Below are 27,568 nucleotides of genomic sequence, written 5' to 3'. Positions count from 1 at the left end.
TACCAATTCTCCTGCCTGTGCTCTGAGACAATCTGCCACTGAGGCTATTTTAAATGCCTGCTTTTAGAGTAAAACCTTGGCTCTACCATAAGGCCAGTAAGTTCCCCTATTAGTACTCTCCAAAAGGACAGGTCCTCAGTGTGCTTAGTAAAAACTTACGGAATGTATCAGAAATCTAAACTTAGCCAGCTCTCCCACAGGTCAGTACATAGCAGTTTATATAATCTGTAGGAAAAGCAAATGGTAACTTTTAACAGAGAATCTAAATCATATAAAACAGTTGGATATTATTATATCTATAGGTATGTGTTTGAAAATGTTTATTTCTAGTACTCCTCTGCTGTACCCCCAACACTGGCTTTTAAAAAAGACAATTCAATCTTATGTTGCAGCATTTTTAATCACCTACTAAATCCTGTAGTAAAAATAACTGGGCATTTCATTGCCTTAAGAATGTTTATTCACTCACTGATGTGCTTACTCACTTACACTCATTCTTTTTCCAGAAAGGATCTAAGGAGACCCACAATGGTATGAATAATAAAGGAAAACTAAAATTTAGAAAGAGGTGGGAATCAGGGAAAAGGGAATTAAGGGTAGGAAAGTGAGAGGAAGCTGTTTGCTCTTACAAAAATCCTGAAACACTCATACTTCTGCATGAGGGTGGCTAAAAATGTGTTTGTGCTTTCTAGCATGGATATGTAAGATCAAATCAGAAGATGTACGCCTGTTCCTGGCACACAGAGCACCTAATGTAAAAGATTTTTGTTTTCAGAGTTGTTTTGATTTGTAAAGTATAATTGAGGTGTTTGAGCATGGAGTTGGTGACAAAAGTACTGGACTCTTGTACTAAGTCATGAGCCCCCAAAATGGACAGGAGAGAGCTCAGATACAAACAAAATCCCCATAGAAATGTGATGGCTGACAGACAAGGTTCACAGGTGTAATTTTCGGCAAAATACTATCTGTATTTCACCAGTGAAATTAAAAGAAGAAAAAAGCGCATAAGTTAGTGAAGTTTTAGAGCAAAACCAAAATGAAGACATACTTCAGAGCTACCAGTCTCATCACAGCAGCGGTGCGGCTGTAGGCGGGGGAGTGTGCAGCCTTGTCCAGAGCGTGCTCATGTTTTGACTGATTCCTCCACGACTTCTGTGGGGAAGATGCGCCCCGGGGGCCCGGGCATCTCATCAGCCACGGCAGCCTTTTCATCTTCCTCACTCAAGTAGAAAAATGTGTGTTCTTCATTGAAACCTATTAAAAAAAAAACAATAAAGTATATTGTCTAATCCAGTGGTGCCGATTTTGATGTTATTTGTTACGTGATTTAAAGGAAATCATCTTCAGAACTGTCCAGAGGTGTCATCCCTATATGAAAGGCTTCTACAACCACCTGAGAGTGGACCTGTCGCTGGTTCCACATTAACTGCAACACTTGTTTTGTTCAGTCTGCACTGCGCCCTTAGACAACATTTTGGAACATCTGATGTGCAGTGGACTTTGGGCAGTCTTAGCAGCAAATGGTAAGAGAAAGATGAACTTCTCTTTGTCAAGACAGACCGTTGCCAACTAACTATTCCAGGATAAACTGCTGTGGACTTAGACGCTTCCAGGCAGGTCCACGTAAACAGTGATGGTGTTTCAGTGGCCAAGCTTCTACCAGGATTTCTTACTCGGTCCCTCAGTGGAGCGATCTGTTTTTCCAGTTTTTGGACCCCCTTCACATCTACTGACCACCGCCAATGTCAGAGGAATCCTCATTAATCTGTTAATCCATTCCGGAATGCTTGGGGGCCTGCGCTGTCACCAGGGAGGGGCTGGGCCTCCGGTCACCAGAGTCCTTTTTGATGCCCTGAAGCAGCTGTTTCCCTTGTGGTGAAGTCTGGCTGGAAATATGATAGGTCATTTAAGGAATCTAAAGCTTCCATAAGCCAGGATAAAATTAAAAAATTATCAGATGTTATGTAGGAACAATGTAGTTTTACCTGTTTGAAAAAGTAAGCCCTCATGTGGACATGTTAACACTAAACAGTACAAACTAACTTCTGACTGCCCTTACATGACTCAGAAACAGTCTCCAAATTATATCTTTTTTTTCTATAAATCTTAGGATGTGTTTCAAGGTCGTTACATCTGTTAAACCTGACACACTTTAAATTGTATTTCTATTGGTCTCTTTACTTTTTAAAAATACCTACACTGAGTCACAGAGTAGGACCCCTTCCTTGCTTTCATGTCCAATAATTGGCATATGTTCCACAATACATTCTATGACACGTCTCACTGAATAGATTTCATTTATAGTATGTAAGTGTCAGCACTACTTAAATAACATACTTTTTTCAGTATATCAATTCTATTTTTAAATACAGAATAGTTTTAGAATTACACAGACAACTACTGGTCTCTTTAGAATGTCTTTATACGCTGTGTTTTGGCTATCCCAGTCAGTAATATATAAAGAGTGAAAATGCATATTTAGGGTGTTTCCAGCTAGCCAGTACCCAAGGTGCTTCTACCCATGCAGACTTACACAATCTGACGTCATAAATGATTGGTTCATTTCTCTTGAGACCACAGCCTTTCCAAGGTACATTAAATTAATGTGCTATTTGTCTTAAGTAAAACGAGTTGTTGCCAAGAAGCCCCAGGGAAACATCGACCTTTAACTTTCATGTGCTGTGCAGAGAACCCTTAAGTATAATTTGGACCATAACAAAAGGTAGGCTTGGAAATTCCAATCAATTAATTCTGTTGAAAAGCATCACACAGCCCGTTCGTCAAGAAGAAGGGCGAGAGTTTTAAACAGTCAGGTAAACAGATAACCCATTAAGAAGGCAATCCACATTGTGGCAGATGCCATCCTAGTTTTGTCAGCACTTATTTATCGTCTTTGGATTCCCCTGCCCTCCTGCCGAGAGCCTTCTATTCCCCACCTTCCAGTCTTTGTTCTCTTATTCATGGCTTAGTGAAAACAAAGCAAGAAAGCAGCACGTACCCAGTGTTCCATTCTGGACAAGTTCTTCCTCTATAGCAAACAGGCGGTTGTACTTAGTCACCCGCTCGCCGCGAGAAAGACCTCCCAACTTGATAAACCGAACACCAAGTCCAACAGCCTGAAGGACGGGGAACACTTACTTTAAATGGAGTCATATTTTGCTAAAATACAAACAGTTCTTTAAGGAGAAAGGACACTGCCTCTGTGTGCCGTTGTGGTTTCTCTATCGTAAGTTAATTTCTCATCTTCACGTAAGTCAAGTGGCCTGCTCAGAAGCTGAGAGTGTCAAGGGTAAAGAGATGGTGTGACTATACATCAGATGCCCTACCAGTCAGGTAAGCATGCTGATTTTATCTGAGAACATTCTGGCCTTTCTCACTTCGTTTTAGGAGGTAAGATTGCAAATACACACCCAGTCATTTAAGTGTGCTCATCATTTCCCCAGGACTTCAATTTTTCTTCTTTTTAAAAGTTCAAAGATTAGCTCTTTGCAAGAGGTAGCTGTCTGGGAGGAAGCAAGTCTATTTCATAAAAGATTACATGACTTTCTCTGCCAAAGACTGCATTTCTCTGAAATACCAATTGGTGATAAAAGCAGTGTTTTGGCAGTTGTGCAATTGACCGGTTTTTAGCACTTACCAAATCGACAAGGCTGTCATCGGACGACTCTCCTTCTGTACTTCCAAAGACAGCGACGTGCTTCTTACCTACAAACAGAGGAATTCTTTTCAGTGTTAGAAGGTGTGGAAACAATCAGCAAATAAATGAGCCTCTGGGATCAAAATTTAAAATTTGCCAGAGATTTAAAATTGTGAAGAGTCAATTATTTGACCACCTGAGAATTCTAATCCAAACATTTGCATTTTTATTACCCTGTTTTATCTGTTTGCCCTTCTCCAGTAGTTGAGATGGTAAATACTAAATGGATGCCATGTTTCTTCAAAGTTAAGCTAACATAAATTGTAAGAGGCACCATTATTACTAACAAAGAGGAAAAGTGTTCAAATTAGATGGGCACATTTCTAAGACCACAGCTATAAGACGCGGTTCAAGGTCATCCATGTTCAGTGTCGAAAACTGTGCATCTTTCAGTCAAAATACATGGTAAGTGCAAGGGCACGTGGGGAGCTGATATGCCTAAATAATGGATGTCACAATTCATCATGTGACATTTTATTCAAAGGAATCTGTTGCTCTGAATGTTGATTTAGAAGACCAGTCTTGATAGTATTTAATCAATCACTTGAGGATCTCAAAACCCTTCAAATTTGCCCAAGTTCTTCCTGTGGTGACAGTGTTGTGTTTCAGAGGCAGGAGCACAGCGGCGATCTGGAGTGAATGACAGACTGACCGCCGCGGGGTGGTCCCGGAGGAAAGGCCAGGCCTGGGGCTGCCCACACCCCCACCCCCGCAAGCCACTCTGCTGGGCCCTGGACTGGGGCAGCCTGCAGACTCCGGGACTACAAGCGTTTCATTCCAGCCCCTGGCACCAGCCCAGCCCCTGGCTGCCAGTTGTGCTCTGAGTCCTGCTCCAGGTCTGAGACTAGCCAGCCTGGTTCCTGAGACCCACTCACAATATTCAGGTTTCAGGCTCTGTGCGTAAGTGAACAAGACTCCCACCAGCTCATGGGAATTTACAGTCCAGTGGAGGACACCAGACATTAAACAGTGGTACACGTTACTGTGGCCAGTACTACAACTGAAAAATACAGGATGACAAAGGTTCAGAGCAACCAGCGAGGGGTGGGGGAGGTCAGAGAAGGCATAGATACCTGAAGGGGTTTCATTTAAGGCAAAAAGACCTGAAGGAGCAAGAGCAGTCAGCAAACTAAACAGTACAGGGCAAAAGCATTCTAGGCTGAAAGAACAGCTTTTCAATCACCTCAAGGTTGTAAAGATTTTGATAAAACTTTGGAGGAACTGAAAAAAAGCCAGTGTGGGGGTGATTAAAAAAATCACTACAGTGTTGTGTGAAGCTGAGAGGGCAGCGGTAGCACCCCCTCCACCCCCAAAGGGGATGAGCTCCTGGATGGGGCCGTCATTGGAACATTAACAAGTGAATCAGTAATAAGCTGCGTTTTGTTTTCTAGCACCAAATCTTTCTTAGATAGTTGGGGTTTTTTTTCCCTTCCAAGAGTTATTCCATGCTTTTTATTAACCGATAATACTGCATATTTTTGGCTTCTTGTATGACCAAGTTAAGTTCATTATGAGTCTGTCAGACCTATACTTTTACTTACTGTCCATAAGATTGGTTATTTCCACCAAGTCAGACACCGTGGTTTGATTCGTGTGTTTTATGATGAGCCCACTCTGTCTGAGGACACTGACGTTCCCATCCTCTAGAAGTTTAGGAATGCTTTTGGATGCAGTTCCTGCAATTATGTAACACCTGGAACCAAGAGCATTGTAGATGCTGTCCCACTGTTCAGAGTCCTGGGTGAATATTTAAGAATCGATCATTATAATGTGTTAATTAGAATCATTACAAAATGACAGGGATCATATAGCACATAATTAGTTATACATCTTTTGGAGATACACAAAACAGGTTTTTGGGGGGTTTTTTGCATTTGTTGCTAAATGGTGCCTATACCAAAGCCACACAAATTAACAAGCTTCATGGAACAGAAACTTAAAGTGATTAAACTTGAGCCAAAAGACCTAGCGAATAAAAAATGTTAACCTACATTAAATGCTATTCTCCACATTGATTCTGATGTCCTTCAAACACAGGCTATTCCCTCCCACTGTGTTATCTATAGTGCTGCTAATGACCAGCTGCTCAGATTTTAATATTACTTCTGGTAAAAAGACAGCTGAAAGAAATAAGCCTGCAGGGCTGTAGACCCTCATTGTCCACATCCTTATTTTTTTATTGGTGAGACCACCAAATGAAGTGAAATGCTTGTTATTTAAATAGTAATATACAAAGTCTCCCAACCACTGTACCAGATTTCAACCTGTCCTACCAGTAGACTATATAGGGGCATCTTATCACATTAAAAAGAGCTGTGGCCAGAGCCTCAGGACAAGCAGCAGAAGATAGGTCTGGCAAGATTCAAGAACTGGGATGAGTCAGCACCTTGCATGGGTGCTGGGGTGTATCCCAGGCCGCGAAAGGAAAGATGGGACAGAGAGAGCCTGGGGCTCTAAGATCCAGCACACTTCTTGTCCCCCAAATTGAAATAGCTGCGTTATCTCAAAGAGGATATCTGCCCACTATAGCTAATGGTTCGCGAATTCTCAAAATCAAGAATGTAAAGTTTTGAAGTTTAAGCTGGTTAGGGAGAGAGATCGTCCTTCAATGGGCACATAAACAACCCTTGTCAGATGCATTAGTTTGAACAGATCAGAAAACCTCAACCTCTCAAAAACTTTTTTAAAATGTGGTTTTGTAACTTTAATGTATGTGTCGTAGCTGGATTTAGGTTAGGAAACATTTGGCCTAGTTGAAGTCCTGTTTCCGTGAGCACTTGAGAATGGCATGTGATTAACCAATGGAAGCACCAGCCAGCACAGCGGGCTCGCCGGCCGTCGGTTAGGTGGCCTGTAAACACGCAGGTACACTCCTGGGTGCCGCGAGTGCTTGTTTCATCTGCAGGCAGGCACACGCCTGTGTAACTGTGCTTCTGCTGTTCATTTGTTTAGTAAGTGCCTTTTCTCACCAATGCTAAAATAAAGCAACTCAGGCCCAGTCCAAATTACAACACATTTCAAATCTACAGATGCAAAAGAATGAGATTTTATTCTGTTTTACTATAAAATTCAAGGTGAATCCTGTTACCTCCTTCCTGAAAGGATCAATTAAGGCAATAATCGAAGGGAACTTGTTGATCAGATCCACATACAGGTCAACCATCTCAGCTGCATTTTTGTAGGTTCCCATCATCACTTCATACTTTCCTTTACTCTGATTAAGTGTAAGGAAGATATTAAAATAAAGAATAAATGATGAATTCTTCAAACATTAAATCCATTTTCATTCATTTCATATAAAAGATTACAAACATTTTCAGGCCACATTCACATGAGAAATCTATGCATTTGGGGGGATAGGGTATATAGTTTGGTGGTAGAGTGCATGTTTAGCATCCTGGGTTCAATCCCCAGTACCTCCATTAAATAAACAAACAAACAAACCTCATTTAAAAATAAAAATAAAAATAAAAACTAAAATTAAGAAAATTTAAAACTGGAAGGAAAAACTAAAATACAGTTTAAAAGAAAAGAAATCTATGTATTTTACTTTAAATATCTTAAACTGGCAAAATCAAGTCAGCATTCCTCTCTATGCCCCACAGAGCTCTTCCCACTGACTTCAGATGAAGCCTTGTGGCACAAAAAACGAGTACAGAGTAGGAAGGGAATAATTTCTTTCTTAAGCTTTATGACATGGTGCCAGATACCTAGCTGCTTGAGTGATGAGCAATAACATAAATTCATACACAGAACAGCAATGCAAACCTGCCTACTCACTGGCATCTCCATCTTTCACCTCATAGTGAACAAATTGCTTATTTTTTTTTTAGCTGTGAATATTCTAAAATTTGAACGCAGGGCCAGGCTTCTGAGATACTAACCACCAATATGAAATGTAAAGAGACCGAAGGCAAGCATGCAAGTTCTGGTAGTAACAATATTGTTTTGAAAGTGGAGTTCTAGTGCAACCCATTCATTTGAAGTCTGGAAAGCCCCCACGTCGTTAAGGATAGAATTACACAGAGCTGGAAGATCTGGCGTAGTCTGCAACACCAGCACCATTATGTCCACGCCGAGTCTGTGCGCAGGGCTGGCAGCTGGGATAGTTAGGTACTGGGAGGGAAGTGGAATGGACTAGAATGGCTCTTTGGTTCTATGCCTTCCTATTGCTCCTAGCAGAATGTATTACATTGGAATTAAGCAGCTTCCTAAGAAGTCTATAACTGAAAAGATTTTATACCTTTTTTCACATTAAAAAGCAGCAAGAACTTTTAGTTTCTACACCACAAAACTTTTACAATCCTATCTTGTTAAACAGGAAATGCTAATGACTTTGAACTAACATTGTAAGAATTATCCGATATCAAGCTAATGTGTTTTAGTGAACATAAGCAATAAATACCCATTTTAATTAGCACTAGCAGTCAGCACATTCATAGTTCTTGATATACGCTGCTGATGAAAACATATAATTATTTTTCTTAATGGTGTGCCTAGGAACCAATCATTATGTGAAGAATAAGAAATTACATTAAACATCCCTTTATGCATTTAGTTTTTTTAGAAAAGTAAAAACTTTTAGAAGTCAGCTGAAACTTAGGGTTCTTATATACTGTTTAAGATTTCCTTTGAAGTTAAAAGTTAGAATTGCAAGTTAAAGTGGAATCCTATTCAGTCATGTCCCCTGAGTTTTACTTTAATTACTATTATTAATTATTCTCTATAAACTTCAGTAACTTGGAAGTATTTTTATATTTAAAAAGTAAGTCACCAGCAGAAACGTCAAGAACCATGTGTCTAGAAGGGCTTCTCAAGTCATGGTTACAAATGAGCCACTTTTCATGCTTGACCAACTAGGCATCCACCAACCAAATGAACATACTCAGTAGAACACCAGTTTGTTAAATTATTTTTCCATAGCTCTCACAATTGCAATGTAAGCAATCCATTTTAGTCACTTTTACTACAGAATTCCTATACATAATTATTATGACATTTTCTGTTAAATTTTTAGAGTTACATGGTTATATTATTGCCTGGTCATTAGCTAACTTGGCTTTCTCAACTCCATTTATATTTGACCAGTCATATGATACTAATTTTAAAAACAGGATTTGTTTGGAAATTATACACATAGGCTCTTCTCTTGAGTTCTAATTTTAAAATAATGGGACTTCAACAAAAAGTAAATGTTCTGGAGTGGAAACTTACATAGTCCATCAGCTCGTGCGCAGCACAGTTGATGGCTAAATGCAGATTTGTTCCCATTTCCAGCCCTAGGTTCGCACAGATCCCTTGTATTAGAAGCAGTGGCTGCTCTGTGGTGTCATAATTAATGGTTAAACAGCCAAGATGGGACATCTTGCCAGTGATTGGCTGCTGCAAGATCAAAAGAAGATCATGTATGTAAATACAGCACAGTAAGATTCTTGGAGCTTCCAGTGGTTGGCAGCTTACAACCAGACCAGTCTCCAAAGATGAGGTCCCTCTGATTCTCGATTTATCCCGCCCCTAGTTCCCACTCATCTGGGCGGATGACTGTCCTACAGTATCTGGAGATGATTTTCTTACTCTCTAGGTTTTCAAGTTTGACCTGAGAACACACTTTTCTCTCTCTAGTTGCCCATGGCTCTACCACTGCACATGGACTAACCTGAGCCGTAACCACCAGCTTGGTGACTGTGTCGCTATAAAGGTCTGCCTACCTGCCCCTAACTGTCTTCTTCCTCCAAACCTCCTCTTCCCTATGTTCCATTTTCCTTTAGAAGAATATAACTGTTAAAAATGGAACTCTGCTTCAGGAAAGGTTTTATTTTTAAAAAGATTGAAGACTTTAGCCAAAAGGATGCAGCACTGAGGATGGATTACAGTGGAAGAAAACTGGAGCACCCAAATGACCTCAGGGAAAGGCAGCCATATGCTTTGACTGCAAAGTCAGTCTTGATGTGCCTCATGAACTGTCACTATGCGATTATAACATAAGTTAAAGCAATGGCAGTAAGTTGTGTGTGTGCGTGTATGTGTGTGTGTACCATACTCGAAAGCAAACATGAAACTAGGTATAAATATCCCATTTTTATTCCTGATAGTACTAGTTAATTATAAGAACCATCTGACATTTTTAATGTCAATGAAAGGAAACTTTTATTTAGCAAAGGAATGGTTGGGGAAATTTTTGTGTATCAACGTAGGAGTTTCATGACAGAGCCTTCAAAACTATGAAAGCATCACTTATTTGGTGCTTACTAAATGCTGGGTACTAATCTAAACACTTTAAATAAAGCCAATACCTTTACTCCTTACATCAATCCCATGAAGCAGGTACTATTACTGTCCCTATTTAATAAAGAGAGCGTTAAGTAACTTGGAACAGGTTTTAATCCAGGTAGTTTAGCTGGAGTCCATGCCTCTAATTCTGGTATGGCTGCCTCTCTAGAATCTACCATCTAGCATGTTTCCAATGGGGGGAAAAAACCTACTAAAGCTGATCTCGGGAAGGGCTGATCTTGGTCCAAGTTTCTCAGAACACATCAGACAACGTGCTGGGATAAAGGGAACAGCGCTGAGATCTGGCTACCTGTTCACCAGCCCCCACCTCTCTTACAAGGTCTAATGGTGCCATGTTGTGCTCATTCCAGTACACACACCTGTCAAGGATTTTACTTACTGCTGTTTCTATTCACACATTTCTCTTCTCCCTCCCAAGTTGGAGGGGGAACTTATTTTTATCCTTTACGAGCCCTCTTGCTGATGACTTCAACAGACCCTGGAGGCCCTCACGTCAGCGCAGGGATTGCAGGCTTATCAGAGCAAATATCGCACACGTGAGCAACCCCCGTCCACCGGCAGCACCTCCGAGGTTCTTGCTGGTTGTTCTAACTATAGTGCTAAAAATTCAGGGGTATCTGTCAGAGCACCCACGATCCCCAGAGTGATGGACTGATCAAGTGCAGCTGGTCTCCCGAGGCTCCGCAGCCACGTGGCTCATCTGCCTAACTCTCCGGGCAAAGTCTGAGCTCCGGCAATGGTTCATCTGAAATGGTGCCTCAGTGCCTTTTGGGGACCAGATGAAAGAAAACGGCTACTTCTTGTGCCTTTTCTTTCTTTCCTCGGCAGTAGTCAAATTAAAATCCAGAACATCCCATATGCCTTTGAGCTACTTATGAGAGAGATCTGTGTTCCCCAACACTTCACCTAGAGGGCTTCCCACGTACTCCTACTGTACGTGCGATGTGTGTGTCCCTGTGTATCCCATCGTAAGTGCCTCCCACGCTCTCTGAGATTCCAGCTGGCTGGACAACTGCGGGCAGTGCTGGCCTAGAAGCCTGCTGCCAGAGAGGCGGGGGCAGAATGACATTTCAGCTCTGGGGGTGGCCTGGCTTAGTGCTCTTGGAGCAGTATCACCATCTAATTTCCATCTACGTTAACTCGGGTCCTGGAGCAAAAAGCCTATGGGAGAGGAAAAGGGGCAGGAAACAGGTAAGCGAACTGTTACAGAGTAGCGTGGCAAACAAACATATTTACTTACTTGACTTCTTTTGCCTCCATTGTGACCTTTTTTTGTCTCTGTTTTTGGAGGAGGGGGCTGTGGGACAGAAGACAAATACATATCACTTGGGATTTTCAGACATGTCTGTGGCAGTAAGCCGAGCTTCAGGTCCTCACGCCTGTCCACTGCCCAGCCGGTCACACTGCCACACACACACATACACACACACACACACAAACACACGGATGATGCCAGCCACTCTCTAATTTCATAAACCTCAAACTATTTCTCAAATTCAGGCCCATGGTCACTTTAGTTCATCTGTACACTCTGCCTCTAATCACACGCATAGGGTATGAATAAGCATATTCATGCATTTCTACTTATATGAATAATTATTCGCTCATGATGTCCTGACTCCCGCTGTGTACAAGAACTCTCTTTTTTACAGAAGGATACTAAGTCCCCCTCCTTGTCCTTAAGGAATAACGCCTTTAAAGGCTCAACAGATTGTTTTAAATATTCTCATGGTACAAACACTTCTCCGGCAGGGTGGGTTTGACTTCTGGAAACAGCTAAAGGTCATCAAATCTGGTGACTCTGATGTGTGTACCGTCTTTTGACATAAAAAGGAAAGAGAATTACCAAAGAGACATTCCCAGTTTGGGGGTGTTGACAGCATGCTGCAGCAAGGACTTAGCCTTTTAAAGGATGCACTTTAATGCCTGATATTTACTGGCTCTATAAACTGGGGCATGTGTGTCAAGAATCAGCATGATTCACACTCAAATATATGCAAATACAGAAGTTATCCTGCTTCTTTTCATTATGGAGCCAGCTGAACTCTGGCAAAAAATAACACAGGAAGCTAATCAATGTGCCAGGCAGTGATGTGCCAGACAGTGATGGACAAGACACATAGGAGCACTGCCTTGGGGAGCTGAGGTCCAGCAAGGCAGACACGGCAACCAGGAAGGAGGGAGGGGGGATGGGGAGTACAGAGCAAGAGGACTTCCTTGTGCAAGAGTCACAGAAGGGGACTCTGAACAAGCTGACACTTGCGGGTTTTATGGGAGTGCTGAACCCTCTGTCTAAAAAGCAGCGAATTTGTGGCCCAGAGCTGAGGGAGCCTGGCCTCCCTGAAGAAGCCTGAGAGCAAAAAAGAAAAAGCCTTAAAGTAGTTTTTCAGCCCTGGCACTCTTGATACTTCAGCTGGATAATCCTTTGTAGGATGTACAGCAGCGTCCCTGAGCTCAGCTTTCCAGATGCCAGCAGAGCCCTGCCCTCCAAGTTGGGACAACCCAGAATGTCTCTGGGCATTGTCAAATGCCCCTTGGGCAAAATCACTCCCCATTGAGAACCACTGCCCTAAAAGAACATATTGATGCATTTCACTAAGTGAAAATTGAAAAAGAAAAAAAATCCCTAAGACTCCATAAGATAATGAAACATGACAGAGTAAAACAAGTATAAACACAGAGAAAGGACTGAAGCCTTTATTAGACAAAGAATTCTTACGTGTCAGCAAAAGATGAACACTTATATTAAAAGTGCAAAGATACAAAGCAATTTGCATAGTGATCTGTGCAGAATTTTATATGATTTTAAACACAAAACACACACTATATTTGTATGTGTGGTAACTGAGGGGGAGTTAGTACAGGGACTGGGGGTGAGTAGCTCTATCAGTATTTGATTTTCACAAGAACATTCAGAGAGCTACTCATTTAATTAAAAATCAATTGTATAATTAAAAATCTGAAAGTCAGGATGATTGCTGAAAGCTCAAATATCCTGATTTCCTCCACCTGCTCTGACAACTGTCACCACCATGGATTGCTCACTGCTATGTTAGCTCCCGCTCTGAGCATGCTGCATATATTCAGCTCCTTTACTCCGCACAATTTATCATACCCATTTTATAGATGAGGAACCTGAGGCAGAGAGGTTATATAACTGGCCCGAGGTCACACAGCTAGAAAGGGCCAAAGAACAGTGCAAGGTCAGAGTTAACCTGTCCAAGTCTAAGTCCCCCACAAAGAAGCTGGCCTCCTAAAAAGCACCCCTGGAAACTGGCTCCAGACTGGTGCTTAAAGCAATTTTAATCAATTGTATGGCCTGGGCCCCAGCCACCCTCCCCTGTCATGACAGGGGAGGGGCTGGTGTGCCCTGCCTGCAGTTACAGACTCTGCTGGCCAGACAGCATTGGAACCAAAGTCCCTTCTTATCCTACTCAGATTATATCTCGGTCCCTGTTCTGTTGGAAAATGAGCTAGTGCTTTCTGATCATGTAGTTTAAAAGCCTCACACTAAATGAATGTGGGATTCTGAATACGATCCTAGAACAGAAAAAGGACATTCAAGGAGAAATCAATGAAATCTGGATAAAGTCTTGGGTTTAGTTAACATAAATGTAGCATTTTGGATTTTCAGTTTTGATAAATGTACCATATCATGTTATAAATAACGTATCACATATATCATATAATATATCCTGTTGTAAACATACTGTATCATGTTAACCTTGGGGAAAACTGAGTGAGGGGTATTTGAGAACTCTCTGCACTATCTCTGCAGCTTTTCTGTAAGATGCAATATTATTTCAAAATAAAAGTACTTTTCAAATAAATAAAATTTAAAAGCCCCCGAGGCGAGGATTGGATCCCTCAGCCCCACCAAGTCACTGCATGCTGCCCCTGTTAGCATCCGATGGAACAACCAGAGAGTCATACAGCGGCCCCATCCTGCCTCTGTGACTTCCCGTTTAAGGGCTGCTCAGCCAGGGATGCTTGTTTGCCCAACACCAGGGTTGTAAGCAGGCACAAGAGTCTGGGCCTTAACCATTATAAGCAACTGGTGGCCAAAGCCTTTCTTTCTTTGTAAATCTTAAGGGATAATCTTAGCACAGAGCCAGCTGCCTCAGAAATCAAACTGAGATTAAGTTCCATTAGAAACTGAATCTGTAGCCAGTGAGGGGATATATAAACTTGGCTTATATGGGAAACCCAAAGCAACAATATATTTTCATATCAATAACAATATTGATTTTATTCCATAGGGAACTGTAATTTGGACACTAGAAGGTAAGTGCCAGTAATTAGATAACTACAGATTCTCTTTACATACCATTTCAATTGTTCTGTTAATATGTTTCTGAATTTCCAGAAGCATCTCCACACCCTGTAAGTAGAATAACCATCATCTTCCACAACTGCAGTCTAGAATTTAAATATAAAAATATAAAAAATCCTAGTCTTCCAAAATCAATAAAAGTGAGGTAATGACTACTCTTCTTAAAAAAGAATTATCATAGAGAAATCATCTTGAGATTTAAAAAAATATATATATAACACACATGGCTATTTCTAACTCAGAATATTCCTAGGGTCTTTGATAAGGCTTCCTGATTAGTGAATGACATGTGGTCTACAAAATCAGAAGACTGAATGTTAATCTTCAACCCTCCATTTTTGATTGAATATGAATGAGAGGCTCTTCTTCCTCATTATCCTCTCTTCTTTGTTCAGAACTGATTGGTTCAGTTGGTTGGATCAAGTTAACTTCCTCTTTTTTCACCGTCTCCTGACCAACCTCCTTGCAGTACATGTCACAGGTCACTAAGGGATTCTGCATGACAGTGTTTGAATTAGTATAAATCCACTGTCACTTAGAAAGTAGAAAAGTGTATTCCGATGTGGGGGGTATCTGCATACGGAGACAGATAAAGAACGGCGTGCCAAATGCTCTGGTACCCAAATAGCACGACAGATATGAACTGAAGAAAAGAGCCTGGCGCCAGGATCTGAACATGATCTGACAGATGGTGAGCCGGATGTAAATCCTAGTCTCCCAAAATCAATAAAAGTGTGGTAATGACTACTCTCCTTAAAATAGAATTCTTTACCATAAAGAAATCATCTTGAGATTTAAAAACAAAAATGACTTTCAGTTGCTAAGATAAAATATCACTCAGTGTGTTATCAGAGGGAATGAAATTTTCTGCACTTTTTCTGAAAACATCCACTGCAGAACACAAGTGTTTCGTTCTCTCTAATGCCTAATTGGTAGAATATTTCATGTAGATTCAAGGAGGCACACTGGCTCACTTACACCACTGAAGAACAACTAGACACTAGCAAACCTCTGAGTAGTAAAGATGCCACTTAAGATTCATTCATACCGTATTCCATAAACATGTACTAACCCTGTCTTACGTGCCAGGCAATCTGCTGGGTCCTGGAGTTCCTACTTCACAGAATGGGCTGCTATGGAAGTGCCAGCTGTCGCTTGTTGCAGCCATAGTACACAGACGAGTAAATAAAGGTATCCCAATTGCCCCAAATAACACCTTCCAGCACCAAGGCCTGTGAACTTACTCACCCATGGCCACTCTGTGAGTCACTAGCGTGAGTCAGAGATCCAAGGTGGTCTACACGTGGTTCCCTTTTGTCTGCGGTCGTATTTTCTTCCCACTTCCCTAATTTCCTAAAATATATCTTTCTCATTGCATATTTAATTCCCTCTCCCTTGGTGTTATAAACCTTGGGGGCATACACTAAAAACTCAGCCACGATGAAGCTTTTTTTTTTTTTTTAGAAAAAGGAGTTTGAGATAATGTTAAGGTACTTGTTTAGCTGTTAATCCAGGATGGGGTATACAAATCACTTCTTTCATTAAATTCAGCTTCCCAGGTGAGGACTTCCCACAGCTGACCAGAGACACCATCAGCAGAGGTACAGTTAGCTTTGCTGGCTGTTCCTGAAAATAGAAGGAAAGCAAGGGGAACTGAGAAACATGGTTCATCCGTCCTGAGAAACTCATGGGTCCTGGCAATGGAATATGACGGGTGCTAACCTGCTGGTGCTTCAGTAACGCAATATTTAAGTAGAGAGGATTACTGTCCAGCATGGCGCTGGTTTTGGCAACAGCAAGTGACACAGCCCCAATGGCCATGCTGCCGCAGAGTACCGGTTCGCCAGGTTCTGGAGGTAGAATTGGTTTTTCTGTAAAGGTATCCTTCCTCCCTGAAGAAAAAAAAATTCATAAAAGATTACTTTTTACGAAGTTTTGACTATGATAAAACTATATTTTTTAAATGCTTTACTTATAGATGTGAAGGCCCCAAAAAAGAAAAGTTGAAAAGTGAGGCTGGGAAGAATACATTCTCCATCAACTCCTGAGAAGTTTCTGTTTGATTTTACTTTCTACTCCCTAATGCTCAAATGATCCTGAGTCATGGATTCTGCCTAAGGAATTTTAGAACATTCAGTATTAACTCCTTCAACAATCGTACGTGAAGATATTGTTATCTCACGAATAAGTAACCTGGGACTTAGGTTAAGAGACTTGCCCAATATCTAACAGAAAGTGAATGAAGGGAGGATTTGGACAGTCTTTGAATATCAAACCCTTTGTTTTCCTATGTTCTGTCACAGCTCTTGCACACCCAACTTCATGTTGAACATGTGTATATCTAACTAGTTATCCTTCTTGCCAACCCCAGACAGATGCCTTTTTCTATTAGAAGTTCCTTCCAGATATAACCGTCCACCCAGAATCCTTACCCACCTTTCACTATCACATATTCACAGCCATCCAGTCTGATCGGGTACCATGGTGTCCATAATAAATCTCTAGTGTCCCTCCTGTCCTCTCCTTCCCCACAGCTGCTGATCTGACTCAGCAGGTAAGATAAGTGGAATAAGATATGTAAGCACCTAAGACATTAAATGGTTAGCAAATTTATCCCCTCCTACTTCTTCCCTTCCTACATTCCAAGTTCTATCAGTCAGCAGCAGCCACCAACCGAACATCCATTAGAGGTCTCTACCTGTAGTGGCCACCCCTACCCTGCCAAGAGGAGAAAGGTCGAACATGACTCTCTTGCCGTGGACAACTCTCCTCCCCTCTCTGGGCCTCAGCATCTGAATCTATGAAATAAGAAATCTTGTCTCTGTGGTTTCCTTGATCCCTGCTTCTAGTGCTTTCTTATTCAGTGGAACCCACACTTATGCAGTGTTTGGTTTGTGCCCAGCATTGTGCTAAACTAAATGAGGCACGATTCAAGCCCTTAAGGAGCGTGTTCTAGGTGGACAGACGTCCAAAACACTGCTACAACACAAGCAGCAGCTCCAGAGTTAACATACTGGCAGGGCTGAGGTTAGCAATATGTTAGAAGGCATGGAGCAAAGGGCTGTGATAACTTCAATTATCTGCCCTAAAATAGCAGTTTTCCAAGACAATTTTTATTAATAGGAGACTGAGAAATGAGAAAGTGAGACTGAGAAACTAGGACAGACAGAATGTTGGTTATCCACATCAAAGGATATGAAAGAGGCTTTCTGATGAGCTAATGGAAATTTTGAGGAGCAGTTGAAGGTCTCCTGTGCCACCCTCCCCTTTCCTGCCTTGGGCATTGCCACTGTTCAGTGCACTTTGTTTAGTGAGTTCTCTCCACTGGGTAACAAATATTTTTATCTTACAAATAAAAAAGGATGGTGGGATGAGGTAAAACCATGCCTATCCAACATAGTAACCACAAGCAAGGAAGAGGCATGGAGGATGATGCATGGTATCTGGTGGGGACCCAACCTAGGTCTCCAGCAGAGAGACTCTAACTCGGAAAGGCAGTCCAAGGTTCCACTTTTCTTCCTCCACATTTGTTACTAAAGGTTCTGCAAGATGAGAAGCCACCGACCTTGTTTTTGTCCCTTTTTTTTGGTTGGAGGTGGAGGAGGTGCTGGTGGTGTTAGAGGTGAAGATACAGGCACTGCTGAGTCTTCCAGGCTCTTTTCCGATTCTTTTCTCTCCTTATCTTCTTGTACTTTATTTTCAAAGAATGTCCTTTATGGGAAGAAAATACGGCTTTACAATGACTTATTTAGGAATATTACTTATAATTTTGGTCATGTTTTAGTGCTGACCCCAATATGTTTCAATAGTTAACTCTGCTTTTTAATCTACCTAACAACAAATCAGCTTCAGTTTCCAAGACTAAAAAAATGATGCTGTTATAAAACTGTGTTCAAGAACTGAAATTTATTTTGGCTTGGAAATAAATGTTTCAAGACTTTAAAATTATTTGAGCCCTGCTTGTTATTTTTAAAAGTAAAATTTTTAGATTAAATTTGATTACGGGCTATTGGATTTTCTTTTTGAATAAATGACCATCAGAAGAAAAAGGCAAAAATAGACAGTAAAATGTATAGCACTATGTGGGGACTTCCTTTTCTTTCTTTCTTTTTTTTTTTTTTTTGAGGGACATGCTTAAGGTGAACAGATAAAAAAAAAAACCAGGAAATCCAACTTAGGTACATCTACATAAAATTTCAGCTCCCCAGAGCTAAAAACCTCTGTAGACAAAAAACAAACAAAAAACAAGACAAAACAACAACAATAAAAAGTAAGCAAAAAAAAAAAAAGACAGGGGAATCAGATTTGCATCAGATGCTGGTGGGGCAGGGACTTTAAAGTACTGAAAGAAATTGATTTCAAATAAAAATTCTATACTCAGCTAAATTGTCAACCATGAAGGCAAAGTGCTGACATTCCCACACATGTAAGAAGTTTAAAAATTTACATCCCAAATACCCTTTCTCATCCTTACTTTTAAAGGATGTAACCTAGCAATTCAAGAAAGAGGAGATATGGGATCCAGGAAACAGAAGAACAAGGAAGAGATCTGTAGTTGGCCTAAAGAGGAACCAGACAACATGGGAGGTTTGGGGAAGGGAAACTCCAGGGAAAAAAGAAATGAAATAGAAGGAATGACAGAAAGCCTGGTAGAAAAAACTAACGCTACGTTAACAGCAAGTAACAGGCACACACGCACACACACACACACACACACACACACACACACACACACACAAAGGAATAAGTAGAGTAGCATTCAGAAAGTCTAAGACAATCAAAAACTATTCAAAAACGTTTTTTTTATAAGGTCATGCTCCAGCTCTGAGGCAAATGAAAATGTGATGCTCTGCACAATTAAGCAAGCGATGAAGCTTAGAGAAAGAGAATCCAGTTAACCTTCTTTGGCCAAGAGGGCTGTGGCATTGGACCTGCACAAGAGGAGAGGTGATGGTAAGCCAAACTTGGCTGGGCGTTGACAATAATCATAGAGCCCCTCTTAAACACTTCTCTGGTTTTCACATTTTAGGGTCAACATACAGGCAAAACCTGGAAGACTTGGTTGTGTCTGGAGGTCAGAATGTAAGCACCCCTTGTGACGATATAAAAGGATAAAAGACCCTCATGGGAGGCACACGAGGAGGTGGGGAGACGGAAAGGACGTAATCTGGATTCTTAACTTAATCCTTTTCCTGAGAAATTTTTCACTGAGTCCTGTGACAGCTCTATGCATAAATAGAGGCCAAAAAGCCTTACATAGCCTTACACAGTAGAATGTTAATAACCAGGGTTTTCAGAAGAAAAACAACATTTTAAGCTAAATTTTGCTGCTTTAGCATATGCTTCTTAATCGACTTCCTAACTGTACCCTGTAGATACAACAGACCTGTTTTATTATTGGCAGGTAAAATGGAAAGAAAAGAAGTACATAGTTATACTGGACACTTACAGGTCAAGGTGTGAGATTTACCTGAGCACCTGGTCCACCTCGGCCTGGCTGGAGGGTGCCATCCCTCGAAGCTCCTGGGTGATGGTTTCGTTGACCCACCGCACGGCCGTGCTGACGGCCTCCGACCTCTCTATGTTCTCCGCTTCAACTAGCTCGGGTAAAGCGTTCTCATGGACTTCGAAGTGAGTTGAGATCACCACAGAACATATGTTCTGAAAACAATACAAACATGTTCTGCATTTTCCCTCCCTTTTACAGGAAATAGGATACTGAATGTACCCAGCTTTTGAGGTAGATGATATTTTACCACCTTTCAAAGAGAAAATGAGAATCTATAATTTTCTTTGAGATATTTTTATAGCTATTGAAATACTGTGGGACCTAACTTCAAGGAACGTTTAAAATTATTACCTTGTTAAAATACCCTTATAAAAACCTTACACTAAACTTCATTTTTATCACTTCAATAAATAGCTAAAGGGACACAGAATCAGTCATAATTATTTTTCTCCCAGAGACTGCAGCAAAATTACTTGTAACAACAAATACGTAATAGTTAAAATGGATTATCAGAATTACAAAAATGAATTTTTCTTTATGCAGACCAGTCTACATACCTATAAATCCTATAAAACTATATAGGTCTATATATAGATATATGAGTCTATAAACCTATCTGCAGATTTATAGAACTCATCACATTAATAACGTCAGATTTCTAAAACTATGTTTGCCTTTTCTCCATCTTAGGTCATCTTTAAGTTAGCAAGCCACGTCTGTACCAATAGTACATTTAAACCTAATAAAGCCATCATGGTACAGTGTATAACACGCTTTGTGTACACGACTACCTACAAATAGTGTGCATGTATTTCATAAACACTGAATTTCAAAACATTAATTTTCCACAGTTTAGATAATAAATGCCAATATAAGCAGTGGAGCCAGGATACAGTGGAGAACACATTTAAGCTACCTCCTACCTTGGGAAAATTTTGAACGGTGCAGAATATTTCCACTTGTAGGGTTGGAAGCCCCAGTCCATCCAGTACATTTTTCCCCACTACTCTGCATATGGTGGGAGGCTTTGCAAGTTTCGAAAAGCAGTTTGCCTTTGACACACACAAAAAAACACAAAAATCACAATACCACATTGAATTTATCTTTAAAAAGTCATTCACATTTAGTTTAGTTTCTACTAGAAATAGTTTCCCATCCCTGAAGTCCTCTAACATGTAGAGAAGCATAGAAAAACTGCCATTTGCATTGAATACTGGAGGTTGTGAAGTATTTCAAGAGGCAGACAAGGGGGAGATGGAGCAGATACTTCAGGAAGAGGGAACAGGATAAGCAAAGGGGGAGAAGTGGGAAACTTCAGGCTTTATGGGAAAGTAAGTGGGCCTGCGTGGAGGAGGCGGGGCGGGATAAGCCTATTACCCAAGGGAGGGGCAGGCATGATGAGTCACACACTGGAACGTGTTTGATCTTACTCAGCCCGCAAGTGGGAACCACAGGAGGTTTCTGAGCAAGAGAATGATGGCCAGATTTGGGATTAGGAACATTGCTCTGGCAGCACTACGTGCGATGGACTTGATAGGAGAGACCAGGTGAGAATTAGGATGCCCAAAACGAGGAAGGGACTGAGACAATGGAAGGGAGATTGCCTTATTGCCAGTCCAATCCCTGAACATCCTCTGAAGCCCAAGCCAACATTCCGAGATGCTAGAGCCCACAGGGGTCTTCCCCACCCCTGAATTCCTTTAACAGACACATAGCGATCTGATCCAGTTGAGCACACAATCATGTATCACCCCATCTATCTGTGGCCTTTGTCCCTAACTCAGGTACAAGCTCCCAGAGAACACTGCAAACCGAAGTCCTGGCTGCCTAACAGACGGGGAAGAGCTTTACACTGGGGACAAGAGTCCAAGTTTCCAGTCTTACCTTTCATACTAAGTAGCCGTGAGACAAGGTCTTGGTGTCTTTGTAAAATGAAGAAGTTAGACTAGTTAACTTTTAAGGATTCCCGCAGCAAGAGACAGTGGAAAGAGAATGGAATTCAGACTTGCATTCACTCATTCATTCCACCAATAGTTTTCAAGTGTCCATATGCACCATGCCCTTTGCTAGGTACTAAGGACACAGATTTGGTTTGATTTTTTAATGTCATTTACTGTGTCCCTTGGGAAAATCATTTAAATTCACTGGGCCACGGTTCCTTTTTTGTAAAACAGGAATCATGTTTACCTCACCGTGGCCCTAAGAATGACGTGAAATCACATGAAGCACAAAGCGCAAGTTACTCAGTAAACACCTCCCCCAACCCCCGATTTGATGTAAAGGCCACTACTAAGAAAAATAAACATTCATGGAACATCCCCTATATTCACTGCCTCAACAAGAGTGGTTTTGAACCTTGTAAATACATCACGCTTCTTCACAGCATTTACATACTCTGCTCCGTCTTGTCACATTGCCTCACCATAGAGCAAATTCCTACCAGTTCCAACCACGATGCCTTCCAGAAGGTAGGTGTTGGTTAGTATTTATGGATCTGGAATTGAGAAAACGCTTGCCTTTGTTTCAACCGCCCACTCCTTAAGGCTAATGTGCCCAGATCGTGCACTCGCTTGGCACAGGGGCTAGAAGGACCATATGAAAAGGCCCCGCTCTCCGCAGGAGCTCACAAGCTGCCAAGGGAGGGTGTTAATACGTGCAGGGAGTGCTGCAAGAACGCTGAAGGACGACTGGTCCAGGGCGAAGTGGTCAAGACTTTGATCTAAATTTGAAATTTAGTTGGGAGCTGGTCAGGTGGGACCGGCATCCAGGCACAAAAGGGCGCACAAGCCAAGGAGCAGAGGTTCAAAAATCGATTGAAACTTGGAAGCGATGGGAGCCTGCTGGGTACGAGGCCCCGGTGTAGGCTGAGGCCAAGTCGTCGCGAATGCCAAGGCGTTCGTCCCGTGGTCAAGAGGAGGCTGCTGAATGTTGGTAAACTGAGCTACGAGGTATTAAGGTCTGTGATTAAAAAGACAACTGGCAGCTGGGGGAGGCCGCCCAGAGGTAGCGAGGATGCCTGCCAGGCCCTGAGCTGTCGCCGTAGCTACAAGTCCGCCTAGAGCCCTCTTTCCTCTAGCTGCTTCCAGTCCACCACTTTCTGACTGGAGATTCCTTCGCCCAGGTTTCCTCTCTGCTTCCTTCCTTCGGGGTTGCGTCTCCGCCCGACCACGCGCCCCGACCCCCGCGGCGGCAGCGCGCGTGCGCGACTCTGCGGCGCAGGCGCAAGGCGTTGCCGCAGCGCGGGGCGGGGGGAGGGGGCTGGAGGGAAGAGGGTGCTGGTCCCAGGTCCCTACCAGGTGCCCGTAGACGTCGGCAGGCTGGAGGTAGAAGGTGGAGTTGAGCAGCTCTTCCAGCCTGCGTGGAACGTCGTTCTCCCGGTAGTACTCCATCGCCTGCTGCTTCAGCTTCTGCAGCTCCCTAGTGGTCCCACAGCCGCGGCCGCCGCCTTCTTCCCCCATGGTAGGAGATTTAAGGCTACAGCGGGGGTTAGCCTGGGGGCCCGCGAGCGTCCTCCCCGTCGCTAGGCAACGCAGAGAAATCCCGACCCCAGATCTCGCGAGGCTGCCAGCCCGGGTTCTTCCCGCAGCCAGAACCGGGAAAAGGCTCCTTCGCCCTCCGATCTCGTTCTCCCTGAGGGTTTGGCCCCCGGGGTTGGGCACCTTGACTCCTGAGACTAGCACCCTCCTGGCGTCGTTTTCCACCACTTTCCCCGATGGTTTTCAGGTGGGCGCGCCGGGTTCCCGGTGGCCCTGGGTCTCGGGGCCGTCAGGCCTTCCCCGCTTCGTTCCCCGCGGTCGGGAGCTCACCCGGGCGGCGGCCTGCCCGTGCCGGCCCAGTCTCCTGGAAGGGTTGTGAGAACTCAGGGTAGCCTTACTAAGCTGCGGAGGTCCCAGGAATTCATTCATTCGTTCGTTGTTTACCTGTCCTGAGCCGAACAGTGTTCTTGCTCGGCGAACTGCGACGTCCAGTTGAGAACCGGCTACGGGAGATAAGTGCAGTGAAATCAATGGAAGGGAAAAAACAGTATGGGACCAAAAAATTTGGGGTGAACCTTACGGGATGGTTATGGTTAGGCCTATGGGGTGAGGTGTTACAGGCAAGACTTGAGGAGAAGCAGGAGTGGAGGACTGTTACTGGCTCATGTTACGTCTCCAGAACCTTCAGAGGCTGTCAGCGTCCTGCTCTTTTAAATCCAAGCTGCCTGCTTGGTTTCATAACACCTGCCAAGTTTCACGTGCCGTTATAGAACTTCTCACTGTGCGCCCTTTGCTCTAGATACTCCTGCAGGAAATGGCTGAGATGTTCGTGTTCCACTCTTGCCTGTTTGTGTTTGTGACCTAAGCAGGCCGTTTAAAACATTCTTGCTGCACTTTGCTCATCTGAAACACAATCCTAATGACTCTGCCTGCTTCACAAGTCAGGCAGAATAAAATGAGAACATGAGTGAGAAAACGCTTTGAAACAAGATACTTTCAACAGAGGCAGGTAGATATATACAAATAATGTGATTCTATAAATACTGTTATTGGAACCCAGACATGCACCTCCTGAACTCTCCCAGTGTTTTCTCCAGTTCTCTAATGGAAGATCTCACTTTCTGGGGCGTGATAGGTCATGATGGGCCTGGCTTATCTTTGCTAAATGGAAATCCCTCCATGGTAGGAGCCAAGTTTGAGTCATCGTCACATCCACAGGACAGCCTGGGGCCCCACAGGGACAGAGCATGCGCTCTGCTGAGTGGGTGTTGAGTGAACCTTTATTCAGAATAAGCCAGTGCTGTTGCTGCTGTCTCAATTCCACCATTGTGCCTTTCCTCATACCCGTGTAAGTGGAAGGACCCCCTTCTCTCACACGCCCGTCCTTTCCATCCTTTAATGCCGGTGGAGTCCCACATCAAAGCAGGCCCGCTCCACACTCCAGCTCGCATTCTGGCCAGTGCTTTATTTTTTTTGAATTCCTTCCCCATTTGCAGCTAGAGCCACAAAATTCAACCTTTAGGGATGTCTTGACTCATTTGATATTTTAGTGGAAGACTGGAAGTATCCTGGGCTGGGGCCGTGATGTCTCAGAGTCTCCCCTCGGTTGGCCTCTAAATTCCTTGAAGACAGGAACTTGGTCTGTCTTGGTCACCATTGCGTCCCCAGCATCAGTACATTACTGACAGATCAGACACTCAGTAAATGTTTGTTGAATGAATGAATGGATTTTACACATAATAAACACTTAACTCATAATCAGATGTTTTGGAGTTGGGTGAATAATGAGTACACCAGACTGAGTCAAGCAGAGAGTTTATTTTCAGGAACAAGGGAAAATAAGGATGGAAAAGTGGTCAGGTGAGATTGTGAAGGAACTGGAATACCACTCTGTAAGAGTGGGGAGCACCCCCCAACCTCTGAATATGGGATGGGCAAGATGGAAGTGGTGTTGTAGGAGGTTAACTGGCAGCAGTGGGTAGGTTTGGTGGGTATTTGGTTATACAAAAAGCAGATAATAACATAGATGCAAGAGCCGAAACAGTAATGGGAGCAATGGGAAGAGAAGGTTGAGAGAAGTAACAGGAAGGAAGGATGAAATCCCTTTGAGTGATTGGATGCGTGGTTCGGGAACCAACGATGACGCTGTCGAGGATACCTTGTAGAATTCTGTTTCAGTTGACAGAAATGAGATCTGGTTTTGATGGAGGGAACATGGTGTGTTTGGTTTTAGATGTGTAGAGCTTGAGATATCAAGAAGCATTGAGGCATATCAAGATTCTTTTGAAAGTAAATGTGTTTAATTAAATATCCCAGAGGATATCCCAGAGGACAAGGAGGACTGAAGAGACAGATATAAGACATCCACAAATAATTCAAAGTTGAGTAAGAATAGATGAATCTTCTGGGGGAAAAAGGGAAAATCCTCTTGAACTAAGGACCTAAATATTGGGGAGGGAATTTATTTAGGACATAGTGGGAGGATGAGGATCTCTAGCAGGAGACAAACAAGGAGGACTTAGAGAAAAAGAAAAAATCACATCCCAGAATCTAGGGCAGAGAGTTTGAGGACTATGTCAGATGTGTGTGTGTGTACATATACATAGAATAAAGTCTGAAAGGATGTGCATTTGCATGTTAATTGTGTCTTCCTTAGGTGATGGGATCTTTTTTTTTATGTGTTAGTAGTATCTGATTTTCCCAAAATGTATTCTTTATACAGCTTTGAATACATGAAAAGTATTTGAGGGAAGGATATTAAGTCAAATGTTATAGGAGAATTAAAGACTGAAAAGAGATTTCTAGGAACTCAGTTCTTCCCTTATGGATCGTTCCATCTTCTCAAAGAAAAATAAAGCTACATGCAGGCTAAATAAATAAATAAACCTCCCATCCCTGTTTACTTCTGTCATTCACTCAGTCAACCAATATTTATTGAATACCATATGTCAGGCACTGTTCTAGGCTCTGGGGGGAAAGCAGTGAATAAAATGGATATCATTTCTTCTCTTCATGTCACTTAAGTTCCATTGGTTACTTCAGTAGCCCTTCCACCCTAGTCAGTGGTTGGGACAATAAGCTGAGATAATAATAGATGTCAAAGCATTTTGAAAAGATGGTATGCTAGGGGCTTAACAGCCTATTGATATAGATCCAGAGTAAATACAATGATTATTCATGCATATTCCAATTTTCTTCTTTTCCATAGATATTAGAAGTATTAGTGTTTTGCTGTAAAATACATTTATGCAGGTACATATTTTATATACTTTACACATTCCTTATTTTAGTACCCTGGTGACTATATTTCTCCTTTGTATTGAGACTAAATGTCTGAGGGCACTTACAGAGCATCAGAGCTTGAAAGGGATTGAGTGCTGCTAACCACTAAAGGTGAAAACTGGGGAGTTGATGAAGGGAGGGAAATGAAGGGAAGGAAAGGCTCAGGAGATGTAGAAAGTTCTGGAACATCCAGGGAGAGAGGGTAGGACCGTATTCTTCCTTTAGAAAGAGAATGGGGTGTCCACATTGGAAGGGGATGTATGGTGTGGGACAAAGACCCTTTGGGAATTAGAAAACTGAGATTGGGGTTCCAGCTGTCCCCAAGATCTTCTGGGACCTCATCAATGAAACAAGAGGGTTGGACTAGATCATTGTTACGTAAACCTTTTTGTGTATGAACACTCTATTTTAACAGCAACAAATAATTGAGACATCCCCTCCCCTACCATGGCCCAGGTAATAGTGGTTATATATAGTGACTATGAATTCAGTAGTCCCTCGAGAGGCATTTGTGTTTCATTCATGGAAACTCTGTACAAATGGCCAAAAATACATTTACAGGCAAGCCATTCCTCAGTGTTGGGGGTATGCTTGGTGTATGTTTAGTCCTCGGGCTTTTCAGGGACCCAATGAGCTGGGTCTCCCCATCTGGATCTCTTCTACTTTGTAGCTCTGATTCAAGATAAAATATCAGGACATATTAGTCGATTCCTATCTGCTAATTGAAGATCCTTCATAAAGGAAATGAACCATTTTCAATCTGCATTTCAAAAAGAATTTCTAAGCTTTGTCAGACAGTTCCTAAATGAATGAGGATAAGAAAAATCTATTTGTTCACTTTTCCTTAATCCTTTCCAACACCTTTATCTAAATTGGAAGTTGTTTACCCTGACTTTAATGTTCAGAAGTGATTATTTAGATGTTATTTCGGGGTTGCTATCAAGTGCTTGTTAATTCTTCTTTCCAGCATTTGCCATCTG

The 27,568-nt window shown here is 42.3% G+C and overlaps 1 protein-coding gene and 2 long non-coding RNA genes across 5 annotated transcripts in view; 1 reads left to right on the top strand and 2 right to left on the bottom strand.

Annotated features, from left to right (window-relative positions):
• Positions 1–944: 944 nt before the first annotated feature.
• Positions 945–23,357, bottom strand: ENO4 (enolase 4). Of its 2 annotated transcripts, XM_006200237.4 has the most exons (14): positions 23,124–23,357; positions 20,754–20,882; positions 19,792–19,982; positions 17,887–18,032; positions 16,044–16,213; positions 15,816–15,947; positions 14,316–14,369; positions 11,229–11,285; positions 8,912–9,079; positions 6,786–6,911; positions 5,239–5,434; positions 3,638–3,705; positions 2,999–3,116; positions 945–1,254 (listed from the first exon to the last, which is right to left on the bottom strand). In XM_006200237.4, the coding sequence occupies exons 1-14, from the start codon at positions 23,286–23,288 to the stop codon at positions 1,124–1,126; spliced, it is 1,851 nt and encodes a 616-aa protein (XP_006200299.2). In that variant the 5' UTR covers positions 23,289–23,357; the 3' UTR covers positions 945–1,123. The 2 variants fall into 2 exon arrangements, with proteins under 2 accessions (XP_006200299.2, XP_072828062.1); XM_072971961.1 differs by lacking the exon at positions 8,912–9,079.
• The window catches only part of LOC140699438 (uncharacterized), a 17,257-nt gene continuing 12,838 nt past the window's right edge, over positions 23,150–27,568 (top strand). Inside the window, exon 1 of one of the 2 annotated variants that reach the window (XR_012077609.1) lies at positions 23,150–23,289. This is a non-coding gene — a long non-coding RNA (uncharacterized lncRNA). Of the gene's footprint in view, positions 23,290–24,205; positions 24,316–27,568 lie in introns of those variants that run through there. The other variant, XR_012077610.1, reaches the window with a different exon arrangement.
• LOC140699440 (uncharacterized) lies at positions 23,496–24,119 on the bottom strand. The gene is made up of 3 exons (XR_012077612.1): positions 23,989–24,119; positions 23,751–23,809; positions 23,496–23,670 (listed from the first exon to the last, which is right to left on the bottom strand). It is a non-coding gene; the product is annotated as an uncharacterized lncRNA (long non-coding RNA).

This window comes from Vicugna pacos, chromosome 11 (genome assembly GCF_048564905.1).
Source record: "Vicugna pacos chromosome 11, VicPac4, whole genome shotgun sequence".
In the NCBI taxonomy this organism is placed as follows: domain Eukaryota; kingdom Metazoa; phylum Chordata; class Mammalia; order Artiodactyla; family Camelidae; genus Vicugna; species Vicugna pacos.
Note: the sequence above shows the minus strand (reverse complement) of the source record. Positions and strands in the feature narration are given on the sequence as shown.